At 41.1% G+C, this 25,612-nt stretch overlaps 1 protein-coding gene across 5 annotated transcripts in view; it reads right to left on the bottom strand.

Moving 5' to 3' along the window:
* ULK2 (unc-51 like autophagy activating kinase 2) overlaps window positions 1-25,612 on the bottom strand; it is a 109,594-nt gene that overhangs the window by 66,121 nt on the left and 17,861 nt on the right. For all 5 annotated transcript variants that reach the window (XM_032269191.1, XM_032269195.1, XM_032269194.1 and 2 more), the window contains 5 exons: window positions 19,936-20,109; window positions 18,524-18,597; window positions 16,622-16,723; window positions 15,204-15,262; window positions 12,063-12,145 (listed from right to left, as the gene is read on the bottom strand). In XM_032269191.1, the coding sequence (XP_032125082.1) occupies window positions 12,063-12,145; window positions 15,204-15,262; window positions 16,622-16,723; window positions 18,524-18,597; window positions 19,936-20,109 (492 nt within the window). The remainder of the gene's footprint in view (window positions 1-12,062; window positions 12,146-15,203; window positions 15,263-16,621; window positions 16,724-18,523; window positions 18,598-19,935; window positions 20,110-25,612) is intronic.

Raw genomic sequence — 25,612 nt, 5'->3', positions numbered from 1 at the left:
AGATCCACCACTGCAGTATCACAGTACTTGTGTTCAGGTAACCCTTATTTTACTTAATAATGATTCCAAAGCACAAAAGTAGTGATGCCGGCAATTCATTTATGCCAAAGAGAAACTACAAAATGCATCTTTTTTTTTTTTTTTTGAAATGGAGTTTCGCACTTGTACCCTAGGCTGAAGTGCGATGATGCAACTTCAGCTCACTGCAACCTCCGCCTCCCAGGTGTTCAAGCAATCCTCCTGCCTCAGCCTCCCAAGGAGCTGGGATTACAGGCATGCACTGTAAACCAGCTAAGCAAAATGCATCTTTTAAATGAAAAGGTGAAAGTTCTAGCTTAAAGAAAAAAGTAATGTGCTGAAGCTGCTAAGATTTATGGTAAGAATGAATCTTCCATGAAACTGTGAAGCGGAAAAATGCATGCTAGTTGTGCATCTCAAACTGCAAAAGTTATGGCCACAATGCATGTTAATTGCTAAAACAGAAAAGGCAATAAATTTGTAGGTTGAACACATGAACAAAGACATGCTATACTGAGACAATCAGGTGCAGTACTAAATGCAGTTCCAGGCATCCACTGGAGTTCTAGGAATGTACCCCCATGGATAAAGGAGGATTACTTTATGTATGTACATATGTGGATATGGATGTCAAGTATGTGGAAGACAGCACAAGATGTCTTCACGTTTTCTACATACAGTTGTCCTTAGGTATATGTGGGGGCGACTGGTTCTAGGACTGCCCACATATACCCAAATCCACATATACTCAAGTCCTTCAGTCAGCTCTGTGGAATCCACGTATACAAAAAGTCAGCCCTCCACATATGCAGTTTTGTATCCCACAAATATTTTATTTTCGTTTTTTTTTTTTTTTGAGACAGAGTTTCACTCTTGTTACCCAGGCTGGAGTGCAATGGCGCAACCTCCGCCTCCTGGGTTCAGGCAATTCTCCTGCCTCAGCCTCCTGAGTAGCTGGGATTACAGGCATGCGCCACCATGCCCAGCTAATGTTTTTTTTGTATTTTTAGTAGAGACGGGGTTTCACCATGTTGACCAGGATGGTCTCGATCTCTTGACCTCGTGATCCACCCACCTCGGCCTCCCAAAGTGCTGGGATTACAGGCTTGAGCCACCACACCCGGCCATATTTTATTTTCAATGTGTATTCGGTTAAAAAAATTCACGTATAAGTGGACTCACACAGTTCAAATCTATATTGTTCAAGGATCAACTGCAATTGGAAAAGTTGTTAGCTGCCTGGAATCACATTAAATCAGTGAATGAATTTTGAGCACTGTCTATTCACTACTGGATCTTTTTTTTTTTTAAGAGATGGAGTTTCGGCCGGGCACGGTGGCTCACGCCTATAATCCCAGCACTTTGGGAGGCCGAGGCGGGTGGATCACGAGGTCAAGAGATCGAGACCATCCTGGTCAACATGGTGAAACCCCGTCTCTACTAAAATTACAAAAAATTAGCTGGGCATGGTGGCGTGTGCCTGTAATCACAGCAACTCAGGAGGCTGAGGCAGGAGAATTGCCTGAACCCGGGAGGCGGAGGTTGCGGTGAGCCGAGATTGCGCCATTGCACTCCAGCCTGGGTAACAAGAGCAAAACTCTGTCTCAAAAAAATAAAAAAAAAAAAAAGAGACGGAGTTTCATTCTTGTCACCCAGGCTGGAGCACAATGGCTCTATCTCAGCTCACTGCAACCTCTGCAGAACACAGACAGAAACTGTCTAAACCAACTTTGTTAATGGTCTGGAAAGCAATCAAAGGTTTAGAGCAACCAAGCAAATAATCAAGAAAAAGCCATCTTAAAAATGCTCCTGCTATTCAAGGAAATACTGTGAAAACAGTAGCCAAACAAACTGAAAGAACAGAGACATCAGTGATCATACAAACCAAGTACAGTCTTTGCAAAAAGTTTGGAAACTTTCAAGGCAAAGAAACTACCATGATATCAATAATTTAAAAAATAAACATCAGCAAAATAAAATCTGCTTTTCACCACTCCTGCACTGTAATAGGAAAATGCCAACCTTTCAAGAAAAAGAAAAAAATCACAAAGCATACAAAGAAATAGGAAAATGTGGCCAAGCACTGTGGCTCACGCCTATAATCCCAGCACTTTGGGAGGCCGAAGCAGGCAGATCACGAGGTCAAGGTTTCGAGACCAGTCTGGCCAAGATGGTGAAATTCCATCTCTACTAAAAATACAAAAAGAAAAAAAAAAATTAGCCAGGCCTGGTGGTATGTGCCTGTAATCCCAGCTACTTAGGAGGCTGAGACAGGAGAATTTTTTTTATTTTATTTTAAATTTCCTGGCAACTTTCATTTAAGAGACAGGAGAATTACCTGAGCCCGGGAGGTGGGAGGTTGCAATGAGGCAAGATTGTGCCACTGCACTTCAGCATGGGCAACAGAGCAAGACTCTGTCTTGGGGAAGGAAAAAAGAAATAGGAAAATGTGGTACACTTAAAGGATTGAAGGAAACTGACAAAAAGTGTCCCCAAAGAAGTCCAGATGTTAGACTTACTACACAAAGACTTTAAAATAACTATCTTAAATAAGCTCAAAGAACTAAAGGAGGCTAGGCACAGTGGCTCAAGCCTGTAATCTCAGCACTTTGGATGCCCAAGTGGGGGCTGATTACTTGTGGTCAGGAGTTCAAGACCAGCCTAGCCAACATGGTGAAACCCCGTCTCCACCGAAAACACAAAAATTTGCCAGGCATGGTGGCACACGTAGTCCCAACTACCCGGGAGACTGACAGAGGAGAATCACTTGAACCTGGGAGGTCGTAGCAAGCCGAGATGTCGCCACTGCACTCCAACCTGGGTGACAGAGCAAGACTCTGCCTCATTAAAAAAAAAAAAAAAAAAAAAAAAAAAAAAAGGAAGCAACTTCCAAGAACTCTAAGGTAAACTGATGAGACCTACACAGAGATACAGAATCAAACTTTCAAAAGACAAAGACAGAATCTTAGAAGCAGCAAGATAGAAGCAACGTGTACAAGGGATCTGTAATAAGATAATCAGCCAATTTCTCATCAGAAATCTTGGAGGCCAGAAGGCAGTGAGATATTACCTAAAGCGCTGAAAGAAAAAAAAAAGTTAACTGAGAATTCTACATTCTACAAAACTGTCCTTCAAAACTCAGAAAGAAATTAAGATATTCCCAGAAAAACAAAAGTAGAGGGAATTCATTACCACTAGACCTCCCTATAAGAAATGCTAAAGAGAGTACTTCAGGTTGAAATGAAAAGAGCTAGACAGTAAAGAAAAGCCATATGAAGATATAAAGATATCTAGAAAAGATAAATACACTGCCAATTTAAAATCCAAGAGTACTGTAATTTTGATTTGTAACTTCACTTTTCACTTTCTACAGACCTTAAAAGACAAATGCATTAAAATTATTATAAAGATATAATTTGTGATATAAATAACATAAAGAGGGGACAGAGCAAAAAGAAGTAGAGTTTTTGTATGCAACTAGAGTTAAGTTAATACAAATTCAGTAACTTCAGATGTTATATGTAATCCCCAGGTAACCACAAGGAAAAATATACACAAAAGGAAATGAGAAAGAATCAAAACACATCACTACAAAAAAAAAAAAAAAATCAAGTAACACAAGAGAGCAGTAATGGAGAAAATGTGGAACAAAAAAGCTGTAAAACATAAAAATAGTGAAATGGTGAAAATCTTTCCTTATCAGTAATTACTTTAAATGTAAATAAATCTCCTTAGGCAGAGATTGGCAAAGTAAATTAAAAGGAAATAATCCAACTATAAATTATCTGGAAGAGATTCCCTTTAGGCCATGCAAAGTGGCTCACGTTTATAATCCCAGGAGGATCTCTTAAACTCAGGAATTCAAGACCAGCCTGGGCAACATGGTAAAACCCTGTCTCTACCAAACAGACAAAAAATTAGCCAGGCATGGTGCTGCACATCTGTGGTCCCAGCCACTCAGGAGGCTGAGGTGGTTGGATGTCCTGAACCCAGGATGTGGAGGTTGCAGTGAGCTGACACTGCACCACTGGAGTGTAGACTCCAGCCTGGGTGAAAGAGTGAGACTCTTGACTCAAAAAAAAAAGACTCACTTTAGAGCTAAAGACGCAAATATACTGAAAGCAAAATGATGAAAAAAGATATTCCATGCAAATACTAAGCAAAAGAGAAGAGCAAGGTTGGCTATCAGACAAAATAGAATTTGAATTGAAACTGTCATAAAAAACAAAAAGTACATTAAATAAGGTCAGGTGGCGCAAGCCTGTAATCCTAGCACTTTGGGAGGCCTGAAACAGGTGGATTGTTTGAGCTCAGGAGTTCAAGACCAGCCTGGGCTACGTAGTGAAACCGTGTCTCTGCAAAAAATATAAGTATTAGCCAGGTTTGGTGGCTTGCACCTGTAGTCTCTGCTACTTGGGGGGCAGAGGCAAGAGGATTGCTAGAACCCAGGAGGCAGAGGTTGCAGTGAGCCAAGATCGAGCCACTGCACTCCACCCTCAGTGACAAAATAAAACCCTGTCTCAAGGAAAAAAAAGGGCATTAAATAATGATAAAAGGGTCAATTATTATAAACACCAGAGCCCCAAAATACATGAAGCAAACATTGATAACGGAAGTGAGAAAGAGATTTGTACGATAATAGTTGGAGACCTCAATATCCCACCTTCAGTAATGGACAGGACAACCAGATACAGCATCAATCAGGAAATTGAGGCACTGAATAGTGCTACAAACTAACTGGACCTAACAGACACCCACAAAACATTCTAGTCTCTGAGAGCAGAGCACACATTTCTCTCAAGTGCACATGGAACATTCTCCAAAACAGACCACACCTTAGGCCACAAAACAAGCCTTAATAATTTTTTTTTTAAATCAGAGATAATGTCTCTCTGTTTCCCAGGCTGGAGTACAGTGGTGCAATTAGCTCATTGCAGCATCAAACTCCTGGGCTGAAGTAATCCCTCTTACCTCCACCTCCCAAGAAGGTTGAACTAAAGGTGCATATCACCACACCCAGATAATTTTTAAAAATTTTTATAGAGGCCGGGCGCGGTGGCTCACGCCTGTAATCCCAGCACTTTGGGAGGCCGAGGCGGGTGGATCACGAGGTCAAGAGATCGAGACCATCCTGGTCAACACGGTGAAACCCCGTCTCTACTAAAAATACAAAAAATCAGCTGGGCATGGTGGCCTGTGCCTGTAATCCCAGCTACTCGGGAAGCTGAGGCAGGAGAATTGCCTGAACCCAGGAGGCGGAGGTTGCGGTGAGCTGAGATCGTGCCATTGCACTCCAGCCTGGGTAACAAGAGTGAAACTCCGTCCCAAAAAAAAAAAAAAAATTTTTATAGAGATAAGGTCTCGCTCTGCTGCCCTGGGTAATTTCAAACTCCTGGCCTCAGCAATCCTACTGCCTCAGCCTCTCAAAGCACTAAGGTTACAGATATAAGCCACCATGCCTGGCCCATAAATTTTAAAACACTGTACTCATGGTGTCTGATTATCTTTTCCAATCACAATGGAATAAAAGTAGAAATCATGGCCTGGGCACAATGGCTCATGCCTGTCTTTTTAAGACTTTGTCTCCAAAAAATTAAGTAGAAATCAGTAACAGAGGAAATAACTGGAAAATCCAAAATATGTGGAAATTAAACAATACACTCTTGTAATACTCCGTTTCCACTCGCTATAAAGAACTATTTGAGGCCGAGCACCGTGGCTCATACCCGTAATTTCAGCACTTTGGGAGGCCCAGGTGGGCTGAATGCTTGAGGCCAGGAGTTTGAGACCAGCTGGCCAATGTCCTAAAACCCCATCTCCACTAAAAATACAAAAATTAGCCAGGCATGGTGGTGAGTGCCTGTAATTACAGCTACTCAGGAGCCGGAGGCAGGAGAATCGCTTAAACCCAGGAGGCAGAGGTTGCAGTGAGCCAAGATCGCGTCACTACACTCCACCCTGGTGACAGAGCAAGATTTTGTCTCAAAAAATTAAAAAAAAAAAAAAAGAACTACCTAAGACTGGCTAGTTTATGAAGAAAAGAAATTTAATTTACTTCTTCATAGCTGGGGAAGTTTCAAAAAACTTACAATAATGGCTGAAGGCAAAGGGGAAGAAAGCGTGTCTTACCATTTGAGAGCAGGAAGGAGCAGGGAGAAGATGTGCCACACTTTCAAGGCATCAGATCTTGTGAGAACTCACTATCATGAGAACAGCACAGAGGAAATCCGCCCCCAAGGTTCACTCACCTCCCACCACGCCCCTCCCTGGACACATGGGGATTACAATTCGAGATGAAATCTGGGTGGGGACACAGAGGCAAACAAAATCAACTCTTTTTTTTTTTTTTGGAGCTCAAGTCTTACTCTTTTGCCAGGCTGAACTGCAATGTCATGATCTCAGCTTACTGCAACCTCCCCCTCCCAGGTTCAAGAAATTCTCCTGCCTCAGCCTCCCAAGTAGCTGGGATTAGAGGCACCAGCCACTAGGCCCAGCTAATTTTTGTATTATTAGTACAGATGGGGTTTTGCCATGTTGACCAGGCTGGTCTTGAACTCCTGACCTCAGGTGATCCGCCTGCCTCAGCCTCCCAGTGCTGTGAGCCACCAAGCCTGGTCAACGATACCAACTCTTAAGCAACTATTGAGTCAAAGTCATAAACGGAAATTAGAAAATATCCTGAGACAAATGAAAATGAGAACACGCCGGGCGCAGTGGCTCACGCCTGTAATCCCAGCACTTTGGGAGGCCGAGGTGGGTGGATCACGAGGTCAAGAGATCGAGACCATCCTGGTCAACATGGTGAAACCCCGTCTCTACTAAAAAACTATAAAAAATTAGCTGGGCATGGTGGCGCGTGCCTGTAATCCCAGCTACTCAGGAGGCTGAGGCAGGAGAATTGCCTGAACCCAGGAGGCGGAGGTTGCGGTGAGCCGAGATCGCGCCATTGCACTCCAGTCTGGGTAACAGGAGCGAAACTCCGTCTCAAAAAAAAAAAAAAAAAAGAAAAAGAAAATGAAAACACAACATACTAAAGCTTATGTAGTAAAAGCAGTACTAGGGAAACATTTAGCTGTAAACACTTCCATTAAAAAAGATAAAATAGGGCCAGGTGCAGTGGCTCACACCTGTAATCCCCGCACTTTGGAGAGGCCAAGTCGGGTGGATTAATTGAGGCCGAGAGTTCGAGACCAGCCTGGCCAACATGGTGAAAGCCCTTATCTTTGGACAATACAAAAATTAGCAGGGCACGTGTAATCCTAGCTGCTTAGGAGGATGAGGAAGGAGGATCGCTTTAGCCCAGCAGGTAGAGGTTGTAGTGAGTCAAGACTGTGCCACTGCACTGCAGCCTAGAAGACAGAGCAAGACTCTGTCTCAAAAGAAGAGAAGGAGGAGGAAGGAGGAAGGAGGAGGAAGAGGAGGATGAAGAAAGAAGAAGAATAGGCCAGGCGTGGTGGCTCACACTCGTAATCTCAGCACTTTGGGAGGCCGAGGAGGTCAGGAGTTCGAGACCGGCCTGGCCAACATGATGAAACTCTGTCTCTACTGAAAATACAAAATAGTCAGGCATGGTGACATGCACCTGCAGTCCCAGCTACTCTGAAGGCTGAGCAGGGGAGTCACTTGAACGCAGGAGCTGGATGGAAGTCACAGTGAGAGCCGAGACTGCGCCACTCCACTCTAACCTGGGTGACAAAGCAAAAGTCCATCTCAAAAAAAAAAAAAAAACATCTAATGAATAAGCTAACTTCCTGCTTATGGAACTAGAAAAACAGCAAACTAAGCCCAAAACTAGTAGAAGAATAAAGATCGGAGTTGAGATAAATAAAACACAGAAGAGAAAAACGAAAGAAATGGCCATGACAGATTTGTAAGTTCATGAACTTTATTTATTTATTTATTTATTTATTTAAAGACAAAAAAGGTCTCACTCTGTTACCCAGGCTGGGTGCACTGGCATGATCACAGCTAACAGTAGCCTTGACCTCCAGGGCTCAAGAAATCCTCCCAGCTCAGCCTCCCAAGTAGCTGGGACTATAAGCCCACACCACAACACCGACTAATTTTTGTATTTTTAGTAGAGGGGTTTCACCATGTTGCCGAGGCTGGTCTCAAATGCCTGAGTTCAAGTGATCTGCCCACCTAGGCCTCCCAAAGTGCTAGGATTACAGATGTGAGCCACCATGCCCAGTTGTGCTTGAACTCTTAGTGCATTCCCAAGCCACACACAAATCTATGGACAAAGGATGGTAACTTACTGTCTCAAAGTGTTTAAGCACCACCTTTGACCAATCACCAGCTGATTGCTAAAAAATTGTTGACACGGGGGGACCCCTAGGAAACAGGGCTTTGAAAATTTTTTTAACTGAAAAAAATACAAAAACCACTTTGGAGATAAATCAATTTTCAAAAACTGCAAGGAAAACAATATTCCACAGATTTGATCCAGGCAAGTTACTAAACAAATAGAACAATCCGGCCACGCATGGTGGCTCATGCCTGTAATCCTAGCACTTTGGGAGGCCAAGGCAGTCAGATCACTTAAGGTCAAGAGTTCATGACTAGCCTGGCCAACATGGTGAAACTCTGTCTCTACTAAAAATACAAAAATTAGCCAGGCATTCTTGCAGCAATTATTCCCCATAGTACCAAAAATAATAATAATAATAATAATAATAATAATGAGCCACTTGTAGTGGTGTGCCGCTATAATCCCAGCTACTTGGAAGGTTGAGGCAGTGAGGCAGGAGAATCATTTTAACTCAGGAGGCAGAGGTTGCAGCGAGCTGAGATTGTGCCACTGCACTCCAGCCTAGGCAACATAGTGAGATTCTGTCTCACCGTAAAAAAAAAAAAAAAAAAATAAAAAAAAAAAATAGAACAATCCCCAGTTGGAAGAGGCGGAGGGTGTTAATCTAAAGTTGCTATCTGTATTGTACAAAAAATCTGATTTTCAACAAAAAACTGCAAGGCATCCAAAGCAACAAAGAAGCATGGTCAATACACAGGGGAACAAAACAGTCAATGGAAACTGTCTGTGAAGGGGGACAAATGTTGGACTTCGCAAAGACTTTGAAACAGTTGTCATAACACATTTTTAAAAGTAGAGAAAACCAGCCGGGCACAGTGGCTTAAGCTTGTAATCCCAACACATTAGGAGGCCATGGTGGGTGGATCGATCACATGAGGACAGGAGTTCTGGACCAGCCTGGACAACATGGTGAAACCCCAACTCTACTAAAAATACAAAATATTAGCTGGGCATGGTGGTGGGCACCTGTAGTCCCAACTAAACAGGAAGGTGAGGCAGGAGACAAAAAAACTCCATCTCAAAAAAAAAAAAAAAAAAAAAAAAAAATTTAAAATTAGCTGGGCATGGTAGCTGAGCACGGTGATGTGCACTTGTAGTCCCAGCTACATGGAAGTTTCAGGCAGGAGGATCACTTAAGCCCAGGAGGTCAAGGCTGCAGTGAGGCATGTCTGTACCACTGATCTTCAGCCTGGGTGATAGACTGAGACTCTGTCTCAGAAAAAAAAAGAGATAAATACACAAAAGGACTCTACACATGTTTTTCACTTTTCTTCTCCTGACTTCTTTCTTTTTTTTTTTTTTGGAGACGGAGTTTCACTCTTGTTACCCAGGCTGGAGTGCAATGGCGCGATCTCGGCTCACCGCAACCTCTGCCTCCTGGGTTCAGGCAATTCTCCTGCCTCAGCCTCCTGCGTAGCTGGGATTACAGGCACGCACCACCATGCCCAGCTAATTTTTTGTATTTTCAGTAGAGACGGGGTTTCACCATGTTGACCAGGATGGTCTCGATCTCTTGACCTCGTGATCCACCCGCCTCGGCCTCCCAAAGTGCTGGGATTACAGGTGTGAGCCACCGCGCCCGGCCCTGACTTCTTTAAAAGAGGTAAGATTGTATAAAGCAATAGTGGTAACACTGCACTGTTGAGATTACAACATAGACATAATATGTAAGACAATAACAGCACAAAGGGAAGAGGGAATGGAGCCATATTAAGAGAACAAAACTTCTATGTTTTAATGGAATTCAATTAGTATTTATATAAATTGTGATAAATTAAGATGCATACTATAATCCCTAAAGCAATTATTTTTTTTAAAAACTCAATAAATTGTACAAAAAAGCCAGAAAACTCAATGAGAGTATTTAAATGGTACACTACAATTAATCTATTTTGACTAGGCACAGTGGCTCACACCTGTAATCCCAGCACTTTGGGAGGCTGAGGCAGGAAGAGTGCTTGAGGCCAGGACTTTGAGAAGAGCCCTGGCAATATTGTGAGACCCTATCTCTACAAAAGGATAAAAAAAATTAGCCAACTAAATGTTGTTAATAAGATTAACAGGTGACTTTTCACCTGTGGAAGAACATGAGTGCAGGCTTGTAGTCTCAGCTACTAGGGAAGCTAAGGCAGGAGAATCCCTTGAACCCAGGAGTTCATGGTTGCAGTGAGCTATGATCATACCACTGCATTACAATCCAGCCTGAGTGACAAAGTGAGGCCTTTTCTCAAATAAAGGAGGGAAAAAAAGAAAAATAATCTATTTAATAAATATCACCAAGCACGGTAACCACGTGTGTAGTCTCAGCATTTTGGCAGGCCAAGGTGGGTGGATTGCTTGAGCCCAGTAGTTTGAGACCAGCCTGGGCAACATGATTAAACCCTGTCTCCACAAAAAAAAAAAAAATGTAAAAATTAGCCAGATGTGTTGTCGTATGCTTGTAGTCCCAGGTACTGGGGAGGCTGAGGTGAGAGGATCACTGAGCCTGGGGAGGTCAAGGCTACAGTGAGCCATGATCACACCACTGCAATCCAGCCTGAAAGAGTAAAACCCTGTCTCAAAAATTTTTTTTAAAAACCAACAAATAAACAAATATCAACCACAGGCTGATAACATCCCAATCTGTCCCCAGTCTAGACCTCTCTGGAATTTAAGTGCACTTTTGACATCTACACTTAGATATTCAATGGTTATCTTAAATTTAACATGTCCAACAGAAACTCCTCATCTTGTTCCCACAGCCTGCTCTATTTATACAGTCTTTCCCATCACTGTAACTGACAACATCCTTTCAGCTGCTCCAGCCAAAAACGTTGGAGTCATCCTTGAGTCTTCTCTCTCACACCCCCACATTCAATCCCATCAGTGAATGCTGTTGCCTCTACCTCTACCTCCAGAAAGACTTCTTACCACAGCCACTGCTCTTCCCCTAGTCAATGCTACATACACTCATCTCTCACCTGGGTAATGACAAGAGTCTCCTGATTAGTCTCCCAGCTTCTGCTTAAGAAGCAGCCAGCTTGATCCTTTTTAAAAACATTAGATCACTTTTCCTCTACTCAAAATGCTCTAATGGCTCCATCACGCTTTGTGGAAAAGCCCAAGTTTTCAACTGGCCTTCTAGTTATTCTTCAAGTTATTCCTTCTAGTTATTGGTCAGGCATGCTTCCAGCCCTAAGCATTCGTATTAGCTGTTCACTCTGCTTTAAAAGCTTTTCCCATGGATACCCACATGGCTCACTCTCATTTCAAGTAAGTCTTTGTTCAAATGTCACTTTCTAAGGCCTTCACTGACTAACTTATTTAAAATTTCTTTCCCACCCCCACTCCCAATTCTTTTGTTCAAATGTCACTTTGTAAGGCCTTCACTGACTACCTTATTTAAAATTTCTTTCCCACCCCCACCCCCAATTCTTTTTTCCCACAATACTTAGCAACTTCTAATATAATACGCAATTATGGTTTTCAATTTGTTTCCTGTCTCTCTCTACCACGAAAAAATATGCTACATGAGAAGAGGGATTTTGTTTATTACTCTATCTCCTGGACCTAGGACATAGTAATAAGTACTCAATACATATTTATGAAACTAAAATAAACAAATACAAATAAACAAAAAGAAAAGTGAAACTGACTTTAATTTTCTTCTGAAATCTCTATGGTATTTTTAAAATCTTTCAGCACATATAAAAATAAAATTAGAAGGTACGCAGAAGTTGAAACTATTTCTTACCAAAGTCCATTCTATCTTTTTGGTTTCTCTGAAGCAAACCCAAAAGGAGATTAGCCAAATAAGGTGATGTTTCTCTTGGAATACTGGGGGAAAGAAAAAAAAAAAAACAACCACCTGAGTGGTAAGTTCATATATATAAATGACGTTAACTTTTGCCTTCCGCATAGAAACTAAAACATATATGTGGTTTCACAAATACCAATAGATTTATACCAAGAAGACCATGTAAGACTCATTTAAAGAAAAAAAAAAAAAAAAAAGCACTAAACAACTATCTTTGAGAAACAGCATCAAATTGAGAAGATTCCTGTATTGTGCTTACTGTTGTTCAAGTATCTGCAGGAATAAAGCATCTCAAAGGCCCAATGTTGAGTTTTAGCATAACCTCAACCTTGCACTAATAGTTGCTATAGTGTTCTCTATTACAAAATAGCCACTTCGCTTTCTGTCTGGAAAAGGGCAGTGCTTAAATACAAGTGAGAACTAATACAACTTTGTAACATCCAATATGAAAACAAGCAATAGGAAAATGAGTTAAGTAATAGGAGTACACAATTCAAAGAATAAGGATTACAAAAAAAATATTAAACAGGCTGAGCACAGCATCTCACGCCTGTAATACCAGCACTTTGGGAGGCTAAGGTGGGTAGATCACTTGAGGTCAGGAGTTCAAAATCAGCATGGACAACATGGTCAAACTCTGTCTCTACTAAAAATACAAAAATTAGCCAGGCGTGGTGATTATCTGCCTGTAATCCCAGCTACTATGGAGGCTGAGGCAGGAGAATGGCTTGAACCCAGGAGGCAGAGGTCACAGTGAGCAAAGATCGTACCGCTGCACTCGAGCCTGGGTGACAGAACAAGACTCTGTCTCAAAAAAATAAAATAAAAGTGGCCAGGCACAGTGGTTCACGCCTGTAATCCCAACACTTTGGGAGGCCAAGGCAGCAGATCACAAGATCAAGAGATCAAGACCATCCTGGCCAACATGGTAAAACCCCATCTTTACTAAAAATACAAAAATTAACTGGGTGTGGTGGCATATGCCTGTAGTCCCAGGTACTTGGGAGGCTGAGGTAGAAGAATCACTTGAACCCGGGAGGTGGAGGTCACTCTGAGCCAAGATCTCGCCACTGCACTCCAGCCTGGGCAAAAAAGCATGAAACGCTGTCTCAAAAAAAAAAAAAAGATATTGAACAAATCCAAAGGAGCCAAGCCAAACTCACTAATGAAGAGAAGAATGCAAATTAAATTAATAGCTAACTGGTCCTCATGCATTTGTAAGGCATCAAATCTTCTAACATTCCGTGTTGGTAAAAGTGAGGGGAAAGGAACAGTCTTCTATCTTGCTGTATTCACTGGGATAGCCTATTTGGAAAGCATCTCTTTTGGTCTGACAATTCCATTTCTAGAAGTTCAGCCTAATAAAATGCACACATACACAAAGGTATTCACACACATACACACACACACACACACACACACACACACACACACACAAAATTCACTAGAGCCTGTTTATAGTAACTAAAAAATGAAAACAAGGACCTAATTAAATAAAATAACATCTATGGGACTCTCCGTGGCATTTAAAAGCATACAGTGGGTCAGGTATGGTGGCTCATGCTTGTAATCCCAACGCTTTAGGAGACTGAGGCAGGAGGGGCATTTGAGGTCAGGAGTTCAAGACCAGCCCAGCCAACATGGTGAAACCCCATCTCTACTATAAAAAAAAAAAAAAAAAAAAAAATACAAACATTAGCTGGGCACAGTGGCAGGCTCCTGTAGTCCCAGCTACCAGGGAGGCAGAGGCAGGAGAATCGCTTAAACCTGGGAGGCAAGGGCTGCAGTGAGCCGAAATCTAGCCTGGGAGACAGAAGACGACTCTGTCTCAAAAAAAAAAAAAAAAAAGCATACAGTGGCTCTCCACATCCTGTTGCGGAACATCATCTGTGGTATACTACAGAGCAAAAAACAATATGCTGCAAACAACTCAAAAAATATGATGTAATTTGTCTTAAACTATGCGTGTATATAAATACATACATAAACAAGCACTCATCTCAAGACACAAGCTCAAGTGAGAAAAAAAAGAGAACAAGCACTCAAACATGTATAAAGAACTCCCACAAAAACAATGTAGAAAGAGACACAGCAAACTCTTGTTACCCATAAAAAACATAGCAAAGCTGGAGGGAATTCACTTTCTACTTTACACGCATCTATTCTGTCCACGTAACACTCCTCACAAGGAACACATGTAACTTCTGTACTTTTTTCTTTTTTTGAGACGGAATTCTGCCCTTGTTGCCCAGGCTGGAGTTGCAATGGTGCAATCTTGGCTCACTGCAACTTCCACCACCTGGGTTCAAGTGATTCTCCTGCCTCAGCCTCCCAAGTAGCTGGGATTACACGCATGCACCACCACACTCAGCTAATTTTGTATTTTTGGTAGAGATGGGGTTTCTCCATGTTGGTCAGGCGGGTCTCAAACACCTGACCTCAGGTGATCCGTCCACTTCAGCCTCCCAAAGTGCTGGGATGACAGGTGTAAGCCACCACATCTGGCCACCTTTTTCTTTTAAATTTACTTTACATTTTAAAAAAGAAAGAAGCTGGCCGGGCGCGGTGGCTCAAGCCTGTAATCCCAGTACTTTGGGAGGCCCAGGCGGGTGGATCACGAGGTCAAGAGATCGAGACCATCCTGGTCAACATGGTGAAACCCCGTCTCTACTAAAAATACAAAAAATTAGCTGGGCATGGTGGTGCGTGCCTGTAATCCCAGCTACTCAGGAGGCTGAGGCAGGAGAATTGCCTGAACCTAGGAGGCGGAGGTTGCGATGAGCCGAGATTGCGCCATTGCACTCCAGCCTGGGTAACAAGAGTGAAACTCTGTCTCAAAAAAAAATAAATAAATAAAAAATAAAAATAAAAAAGAAAGAAAAGAGTACAGCACTACACAGACACCTATAATGTGCCAGCAATTTTCTAATTTCTTGTTATAGCAAATGCTTTCACGTTACTATTAACTGAAAAAGAATTCAATAATGAGAATACATAAAACACATAAAAACACATACAGTTCAAATAAACAACACTCTGTTCAGAAACAGTAAAACCCAGTGTAATCTAAACACATACCTAGGCATTAAGCTCCTGTTTTTTTCATAAAACATCCTTAAGTCTTGAGGACTATTGGCCTATTAAAAAAAAAAAAAAGGTTTAATTTCCTAAACAATGGGAGTAAAACTTCCAAATCATAAGATTGACGCTCATATTTTTTTTAAGGGACTGAGGGAGTGGGAGTTTCAAGAAAAGGGTTGAGGGGAAAGTACGAGGGAGGAGGAAAGGAAAGACAGGCGACGCTCATATTCTTGCTACAGAACATAAATTCTCAACTTGAAAGCCATGAATTGCTGAAGGAGCCATACCTGGTCATTAGGAACTCATAAAACCTGTGAAATTGTGTGAAAATTCTGTACATTTGAGTATAATGTATCTTTTCTGAGGTACCTTTTTTGAGGTCAGTCTTTCAGAGGAGTCTGAAACTTAGAATAGATTAAGGACCACTATTCTGAAGGTTACATGGCCTGCCCAATACATAGATTATTGTTGTGTAAAATTCAGGTGTACTTTACCTTAGGAGCCTAAAGGAATTCAAAGAAAAGAACTATGTAGCTGATAACAGCTACTGACTTAGTGAAGCCTCCTCTATATGCAAACTAGACTAAGAAATTAAAAGTGTTTAACTTGGCTGTGTCACTAATTTTCTTAATTATTATCTTGGGCAAATATTTTCACTTTGTTCCAGTTTTCAAATTCAAAGATCTTCTTTGTAACATAAGAAATTATAACATGGCGGCCGGGCATGGTGGCTCACGCCTGTAATCCAAGCACTTTGGAGGCCAAGGCGGGCAGATCACCTGAGGTCGGGAGTTCAAGACCAGCCTGACCAACATGGTGAAACCCCATCTTTATTTTTAAAAAAAGAAAAAAAAAAAAAAAGAAAAAAGAAATTATAACATGGCAATATTAACTCAAAAGAAATCATTGTGATTATACTCTATAGGGTCACTTTTTGACAGGATATTGGGGGAGAAGAGGAAAAGACAGACCCATAATAATTTCCATAAAGCGTATATAATTACCTCCCTCTCACCTAGCAGTGTCAGGAACAGACAGCTAGAGATGGTTTCCAGTGATCTCCCTAGACCACCCCCAGCCCTCATGTGGATTCCAGCCTAAGCAGGAAGCCCTGGTGTCACCATTCACACCCATTTCCCAGCAGGCTGTTATCCCTGACCCCAGCTAGTTTTTACTAGCCTGGAAAACATACAACAGGCTTCATGCCCATTCAACTACAAAGGGCAGGCAAATAAAAGGGGAAAAGTAAAGGATGTTCTGAGTCATTAACGCAGTTTTTGCCTATAACAGAATCAAAGTAAGTCACAGAGAAGCCAAAAACACTGCTTTCAAAGTATTCTTCATTTTACAAATCAAAGGCAACTATAAAATGAGAAGATTCCAAAACTGAGGACATAAGAAAAAAATCATGCTACCTGAAAAGGTGGTTTTCCAACTAGGCACTGGTATATGACTGTTCCTATGCTCCACAAGTCAGCCTTAGCATCATAATGTTGAGACATAATAACTTCAGGAGCCTAGGTACAGAGAAATTTAAGGGGTATGGAGTACGTTATTCACATAATTAATATGCACATATTAATTAACTGGTTAAAATGACACTCTTAACAAACTACCAGAATAAAACAACACCCTGTGATAGTTCTCTAATCAAATAACTTAGAACTATATAATTATATACTGAGATTTACTAGTAAATCTCAAAAACAATGCTGCATGAAAAGACTCGGTTATAGAAACAAATGTTTCAACTGATTATAATGGACACATGAAGTCCAATGACAGGAATGAAATAATAATAAAGAAAAATTCACAGCAATTATAGGACAGAGATTCCCTCAGGTGTGTGAGAGAAGCAGAGGAAGAAATGAAATCAGGGAAAGGTGCAAAGGAACTTGGGCTGTTTCCAAAATATTTTATTTCTTTTAAAAATAAGATCAAGATACCCAGATACCAGGTCAGAAAAAAAAAAAAAAAAAAACAAGATCAAGACAAACATGGCAAAATGTTAACTTTGTGAAATATGGATGGTGGGTACGCAGGTGTTCCCTATGTTTTTTGTAATCTGAATACTTTCATAGTAATAGGAAAACTATGATGTAAAACCTCACACAATAATAAAAATTGTCTTAAAAGCAAAACCATTTATCTGATGCTTTGTTAAAGGTATTTTCCCATCTCTCATCAAATTCCTCTTTTTAAATATACCATTAATCAGCACTATTAAATAGAAATGGAAAATACACTTAAAGATAGTAAGTTTTATTTCCCAGATGTAACATTTCTTTTCAATTTTAATTCCCTTTGGAAATGGGGTCTTCCTGTGTCCACAGCTGGCCATGAATTCCTGGGCTCCAGCAGTCCTCCTGCCTCAGCCTCCCAAGTAGCTGAGTTTAAAGGCATGCATCACTACACCCAGCTCTGGCATAACATTTTTATTTATTTTCCCTAGTAAATTTCTTAAGTCAATTTCTTTTAATAATCAGCCAAAGCACTCTAACCTCATGGCTAAACTAATTTTGCACTCAAGAAGTACAAAGTATCTTGCATTGGAACTGAATCATTTTTTTACATAAAATTATAAAATTTATTATATTTAAGCAGTAAAATTAGGATCAAGAAAGTAAAGCTGATAAATTTTTTTTAAATGTGATTACTAGTTCCAAGTTGATTTTAGTTTAGAGGAATTTCTAATTTAATATAAGCCCATTTTAAACTTAGAACTAAAATAGGGACATTTATTTCACATAATTCTGAAGCGCTAGGTTTACGGTATTTCCAAACTAAATACTACATATTAGTTTACAAGTTTCATAGCCTAACCCTACAATATATAATGATATTTGTATGACAGGATAAAGGGGAAAGCTGAGATTTTTCAGCTTTGAGTGTGAGGCTGATGGAAAAAACATCTATAATATGGGGTTCCTGTCAAAAGAGTTAACATGCAAAAGATGAGCACCTTACGGCTGAAGAACTGCTCCCAGAAGGTGTTTGTTAAGCATTCCTAGTATTATGCATTATGTACAGCATGACTATTCTTGATGAATTTTTATTTTCAAATTAATGGATTTGTGCCATAACTAATCTTTTTTAAAAAATAAAAACAAATGGGCAAAATGGCTTACTTTTATAGTCCGCTATGCTAAAGCAAAAGATGTCTGTATTATAGCATCATCAGGAATATAATCAACATTAGGAATAACAACTTGGACTATATGTAAAATCACATCTTATTTGGAATCAAGCATTATATTTAAATTCCAATGCTTATGGAGCCACACTTTAAACACACAAGGATGCAAACACTCACTCACCATGTACATGGGGGATCCACACAGTGTTGCAGCCATCATGTTACTATGTAGGTAACGAGCAAAACCAAAATCCGCTATTTCACAAAATAAAAAGTAGAAAAGCAAATGATATCTTTGTTCATACCTAACATATATGATTCTTCAAGACACAAGAAGGCACAAAGGACTGTGAAAAATAAACAGCTTATTGAATAAGACTGTCCACCAAAGAAAAAAGTAGCTACCTTGATTTCAACAAGCTAAAAATAGTAGTGATCGTCAACTGTACAAGTCATTGCTCTGCCAGATTTGTAACCAAGGTGCACCAAATTTTGCAAGTGAAAATACTAATTATAAGTTCATTAATAAAGCTTTTATTAAATATCAATACCAGATGTAGAATGTGAACAATTATGTTTTTCTTTTCTTTTTTTTTTCTTTTTTGAGGCAGAGTCTCGCTCTGTTGCCCAGACTGGAGTGCAGTGGTGCAATCTCAGCTCACTGCAACCTCTGCCTCCTCGGTTCAAGCAATTCTTCTGCCTCAGCCTCCCAAGTAGCTGGGACAAGAGGCATGCGCCACCACACCCGGCTAATTTTTGTATTTTTAGCAGAAGGGGTGTCACCATATTGGTCTGGTCTTGAACTTCTGACCTCATGATCTGCCCACGTCAGCTTCCCAAAGTGCTGGGATTACAGACGTGAGTCACTGTGCCCAGCCAATTTTGTTTTTCTTTATTGTTTCAAATCCTTTTGAGATACTGCTAAAAAAGAAAAAAGAAAAAACTGCCAAGGGCTAAACTAGATGGTCTCTGAGATCCCTATGTCAAAAGCCTAGGAACTGTAAAGAATCAGGGTTAATTTGCTGCCAGTAACCACACCACATCAATTTCCCACTCAAGAGAAGCAGGTATTCATAGTCAGAGTTCTCGATGTAGGCCTGTCAGCACCGCCTGAGATTTAGCAGACACTGTCAATAAAGTTAAGGATTCACCTATCTAAGCAACCTCTGCAACCTCAATAAAAATATCAAACTGCATCAATAAAATCCATCATTTGGCTGGGCGTGGTGGCTCACACCTGTAATCTCAGCACTTTGGGCGGCTGAGGCGGGCAGATCGCCTGAGGTCAGGGGTTCAAGACCTGCCTGGTCAACATAGTGAAACCCTTTCTCTACTAACATACAAAATTTAGCTGGGCATGGTGTTGCATGCCTGTAATCCCAGCTACTCAGGAGGCGGAAGAATAATCACTTGAACTTAGGAGGCCTAGCTTGCAGTGAGCTGAGATCACGCCACTGTACTCCAGCCTGGGCAACAAGAGCAAAACTCCCAATAAAAGAAAAAAAAATAATAATCCATCATTCAACAAAGCTAAAGTTGTCTAAAAATAGTTTCAAAAATGTTCTTTCCACAACACAATACATGGCCATTTACCTATTTTGATGCGAATACCACTGACGCTTGACTTTCTACGATTGGCATAGGATAGCAAGATGTTCTGTGGTTTGAGATCTCTGTGGATGATTCCTTTGCTGTGCAGGATTCTCATGGCAGCTGCAATCTGATGCAGAAACACTCGGATAGTGTCTTCGCTGAGAGTTCCCTTCACTGGTACAAAAGGAGTCACATAAATATTTTAAGCACACAAAATCAAATTCCATCTGCATATTCCATCAACATCACTGGGTTGTGAAGGAAAGCATGAAGGGAATAAGGAACCTTTATTCACATTTATTCATTTTTAACTCTAATAATTGATGTCTATGAAGAAATACCAGATTTCTCAAGACTTGAAATCAATCTGTTGTAAACAGAACTGACTGGCACTTTCATCTTTTGTTTCACCTGTGTCTTCTGCTTTTCCCTTCCTGTTTTTACTGCTGAAGGTGCCCACGTGACTCTGAACACCATAGGTACTCAATAAACATGAATCCCCTTTACCAGCCAAAAACTGGCCGGGCGCGGTGGCTCAAGCCTGTAATCCCAGCACTGTGGGAGGCCGAGGCGGGTGGATCACGAGGTCAAGAGATCGAGACCATCCTGGTCAACATGGTGAAACCCCGTCTCTACTAAAAATACAAAAAATTAGCTGGGCATGGTGGTGCGTGCCTGTAATCCCAGCTACTCAGGAGGCTGAGGCAGGAGAATTGCCTGAACCCGGGAGGTGGAGGTTGCGGTGAGCCGAGATCGCGCCATTGCACTCCAGCCTGGGTAACAAGAGCGAAACTCCGTCTCAAAAAAAAAAAAAAAAAAACCAGCCAAAAACTAAGTTCCCCTTCGTATTAGTCAAATATCTGGAATGAGTGTCCATATTTAATTCTAACCATTATGTGAGCACAAATGAAAAACAAGCAAAATCCTTGACCAGAGGGACCTGGATACTACTCCTACCTGTAGCTGTGAGGCATCTATGTTCCTGCATCTTCTCTGTCCTTTTCTCTCCCACATACCTGTCCCACCATAATATCTTTCATAACTAAAGATACCCCAAGAATAAATGTTTTAACCTATTTCACCACTATAAAGAGGTGATATGAGCTAGGCGCGGTGGCTCATGCCTTTAATCCCAGCACTTTGAAAGGCCGAGGTGGGTGGATCATGAGGTCAAGAGATCAAGATCATCCTGGCCAACATGGCCAACTCCCCGTCTCTACTAAAAACACAAAAATTAGCTGGGCGTGGTAGCGCATGCCCATAGTCCCAGCCACTCGGGAGGCTTGAGGCAGGAGAATCACTTGATTTTCGGGAGACAGAGGTTGCAGTGAGCCAAGATAGCGCCATTGCACTCCAGCCTGGTGACAGAGCAAGACTCCGTCTCAAAAAAAAAAAAAAAAAAAAGACAATCCCTCTGTGCCATATATAAAACTTGATGAGACTAACTACATGAGGTTGACATGATGATTAAATAAAACCCATTTAATAATGAAAACTTGCAGCTGGGCGCAGTGGCTCAGGCCTGTAATCCCAGCACTTTGGGAGGCTGAGGGCGGGCAGATCACAGGTCAGTAGCAAGACCAGCCTGACCAACATGGTGAAATCCCATTATCTAATAAAAATACAAAAAAAATTAGCTGATGTGTGGCACACACCTATAATCCCAGCTACTCAGGAGGCTGAGGCAAGAGAATCACTTGAACCTAAAAGGCAAAGGTTGCAGTGAGCTGAGATGTTGCCACTGCACTCCAGCCTGGTGTCAGAGTGAGACTCTGTCTCAAAAAATAAATAAATAATGAAAACTTGTACTCATTTCAGCAGCACACATACTAAAATGAGAATATAGAGATTAGCAAAAAAAATTTATATTAAAACATTTTAAAAATATGAAAACTTTAGAAAAAGGTTTGCACATAATAAATATTTCAATGTAGTAAGTATGGAAATAAGTTTATTATAATGAGTCTAAAAGTCGTATAAGTGTAATTCCTTACCTACACTAAGGATTTAATATCCATGAACCTATTTAAATTATTTGTGAATGCATGTCTGTTCATGTAATTCTTAGAATATGTTCTACATAACATATTCCACTTGCAAATAAGACAAATAACATTAATACATGGAACAAGTGCAATATTATGGTTTTAAAATCATTTTAATGACCTGTCAAGTAATACATGTCCTTAACATCTTCAACTAAAATAAATCTTTATGGTTTAAAAATTATCAAATATGCCAAGTGCTGTGGCTCATGCTTGTATTCCCAGCTCTTAGGGAGGCAGAGGCGGGAGGACAGCTTGAGCCCAGGAGTTTGAGGCCTGCCTGGGCAATATAGTGAGACCCCATTCTCCACAAAAAGGAAAAAAACAAACAAAAAAAGACAAAAAAAAAATTATAAAATATGGCCTAATGCATGGTTCACGCCTGTAATCCCAGCACTTTGGGAGGCCATGGCGGACTGATTGCTTGAGCCCAGGAGTTTGAGGCCAGCCTGGGCAACATGGTAAGACTCCATCTCTACCAAAAAAAATGAAAAATTAAGGCCAGGCACAATGGCTCACACCTGTAATCCCAGCACTTTTAGAGGCCAAGGTGGGCCGATCACTTGAGCTCAGGAGTCCGTGACCACCCTGGGTAACATGATGAAACCCCACCTATACTAAAATACAAAAAATTAGCCAGGTGTGGTGGCACACATCTGTAGTCCAGCTATTCAGGAGGCTGAGGCAGGAGAACTGCTTGAGGCCAGGAGGCAGAGGTTTCAGTGAGCTGAGATTGCACCACTGCATTCCAGCATGAACTACAGAGTAAGTCTCCATCTCAAAAAAAAAAAATTAAAATTAAAAAAAAATTTTAAATCATCAGGTACTCTTTTTCCATGTGGGCTGTTCTTAACCTGTTCTTTTTTTTTTTTTTTCTTTTTTTTTAAAAGATGAGGTTTCACCATGTTGACCAGACTGGTCTTGAACTCCTGACCTCAGGTGATCCGCCCACCTCAGCCTCCCAAAGTGCTGAGATTACAGGCGTGAGCCACCGCGCCCAGCCCCTTAACCTGTTCTTAATCTATCTTCCCTTTTTTCCATTTTTGGGGATTCTTTTCCTGATTTTCTCTGAGAAAAAAAAAAAAAAAAACCAATTTCAAAATACACTAAAACATAGAAAAAGAGAAAACTTTCATAATATCATCTTGGCCGGGCATGGTGGTTCACGCCTGTAATCCCAGCACTTTGGGAGGCTGAGGCGGACAGATCATGAGGTCAGGAGTTTGAGACCAGCTTGGGCAGCATGGTGAAACTCTGTCTCTAACTAAAAATACAAAAATTAGCCAGGCATGGTGGCACACACCTGTAGTCCCAGCTACTCGGGAGGTTGAGGCAGGAGAAATGCTCCAACCCATGAGGTAGAGGTTGCAGTGAGCCAAGATCGCACCTCCAGCCTGGGTGACAGAGTGGGACTCCATCTCAAAATAAACAAAAAAAAGTGAAAAGAAATATATAATTAATATATTTAACCCAATATATACAAAATACTACCATTTCAACTTGTAATAAGTATTTTTAAATTAACAAGATTTAATTATTCTTTCCTTCTGATGAAGTATTCAAAATTATTGTATATTTTACACTTACAGCACATCTTGATTCTGAGTAGCCACATTTCAAGAGCCCAATGTGGTCAGTGGCTACTATATTGGGCAGTATATAGTAGATCATTCCTCTAAGGATTAGAATTTCTTTCACATGTCTTTAAAGTGCTTTCAAACTACAAGGGATTCCTTTAAGGACTGTGGCAGAGAAAGATGAGGAAGAGGTTAAAAAACCAAAACCATACAGCAGTGTAAGTAAACACTGGCGCTAGAACCATGCTTGCCTGGCTGACTCCAACATTCAAGCTCTTAACCATTCAAGCCTCCTAATAATACTGCTGTAGAATATCAAACACAGAGTTCAACAAAACTGTTTTAATAGTGCTTTTATGGGTGAATAATAGTTCCGTTAACCAATGAGACTGATAACTTTTTTTTTTTTTAACATGCTCTCTAGAAAAGAAAAAACTGATATTCTAAAGAGGGCTGTAAGCTGCTGTCACTCAGTCTGACCCCACATAGAAAGGTGCTTCACCAGGAACACTAAGGACGTCAAGAAAGGCAGAGCATGGTGCTTTCCACCTTTGACTCCTTTCTCCCAGCAGTGAATGAAAGTGCCTGTCTCACTGCGTTTTATCAATGAATAATCAACATTTTGAAATTTTTTTTTTTTTTGAGACAGAGTCTCGCTCTGTTGCCCAGGCTGGAGTGCAGTGGTGTGGTCTCAGCTCTCTGCAACCTCCGCCTCCCAGATTCAAGCAATTCTCCTGCCTCAGCCTCCTGAGTAGCTGGGATTACAGGCACTCGCCACCACACCCAGCAAATTTTTTCTATTTTTAGTAGATGCAGGGTTTCACCATGTTGTCCAGGCTGGTCTCGTACTCCTGACCTCGTGATCTGCCCGCCTCAGCCTTCCAAAGTGCTGGGATCACAGGCATGAGCCACCTTTTTTTAATTAAATTGCCAGGTTTTTCTTCTAACTACCAAATTCAGGACAATGGCTGCCTCTAGGAAAAGCACAGGAATGGGACTGCAGAATGGCTTATAGGTAGCTTCAACTTTATTTATAATTTCTTTTTTTCTTTCTTTTTTTTTTTTCTTTTTTTTTTTTTTTTTTTTTTTGAGACAGAGTCTTGCTCTATCACCTAGGCTAGACTAATGAAATGGCGTGATCTTGGCTCACTGCAACCTCCACCACCCGGGTCCAAGCAATTCTCCTACCTCAGCCTCCCAAGTAGCTAGGACTACAGGCATGCACCACCATGCCTGGCTACTTTTCATATTTTTAGTAGAGACAGGGTTTCACCATGTTGAACAGGCTGATATTGAACTCCTGACCTCAAGTGATCTGCCCACCTTGGCCTCCCAAAGTGCTGAAGTTACAGGTGTGAGCCACCATGCCCAGCCTATAAATATTTACCCTTGTAAATATTTACAAGGTGGGGGGTTCGATACCAGTATTCTTTACATTTTTCTCTACACAGCTTTTGAATGTTAGCAATATTCTATATTTCAAAGATTTCTGAATCACACCCCAGTTACTAGGTGAAATTGAACATTAACATGTTATCTTTTGTAAATTGTCCACATTCTTTGTATATGTATCAATTGAGGTCTTAGTGCTTTTACCATCAACTGCCATAATCTACTTATAGGTTGAATGTGTTAACCTTTTGCTGTCTTTCTGAGTATTCCCCCTGCATCTTTTAAGGGGTGAACAAGTAGGTGTTGGCTTCATTAGTATCATTAAAAGAAAATATTCTGGAGGGACATAATTTGATCTGAATATCCTACATGTATGCATTTCGGGTTCAGAATTTCAAGCACCAGGCCGGGCGCGGTGGCTCAAGCCTGTAATCCCAGCACTTTGGGAGGCCGAGGCGGGTGGATCACGAGGTCAAGAGATCGAGACCATCCTGGTCAACATGGTGAAACCCCGTCTCTACTAAAACTACAAAAAATTAGCTGGGCATGGTGGCGCGTGCCTGTAATCCCAGCTACTCAGGAGGCTGAGGCAGGAGAATTGCCTGAACCCAGGAGACGGAGGTTGCGGTGAGCCGAGATCGCGCCATTGCACTCCAGCCTGGG

Source organism: Sapajus apella, unplaced genomic scaffold, assembly GCF_009761245.1.
Source record: "Sapajus apella isolate SASKATOON/1434 unplaced genomic scaffold, GSC_monkey_1.0 scaffold189, whole genome shotgun sequence".
Classification (NCBI taxonomy): Eukaryota; Metazoa; Chordata; class Mammalia; order Primates; family Cebidae; genus Sapajus; species Sapajus apella.
This window is presented reverse-complemented; position numbering and strand designations above follow the sequence as displayed.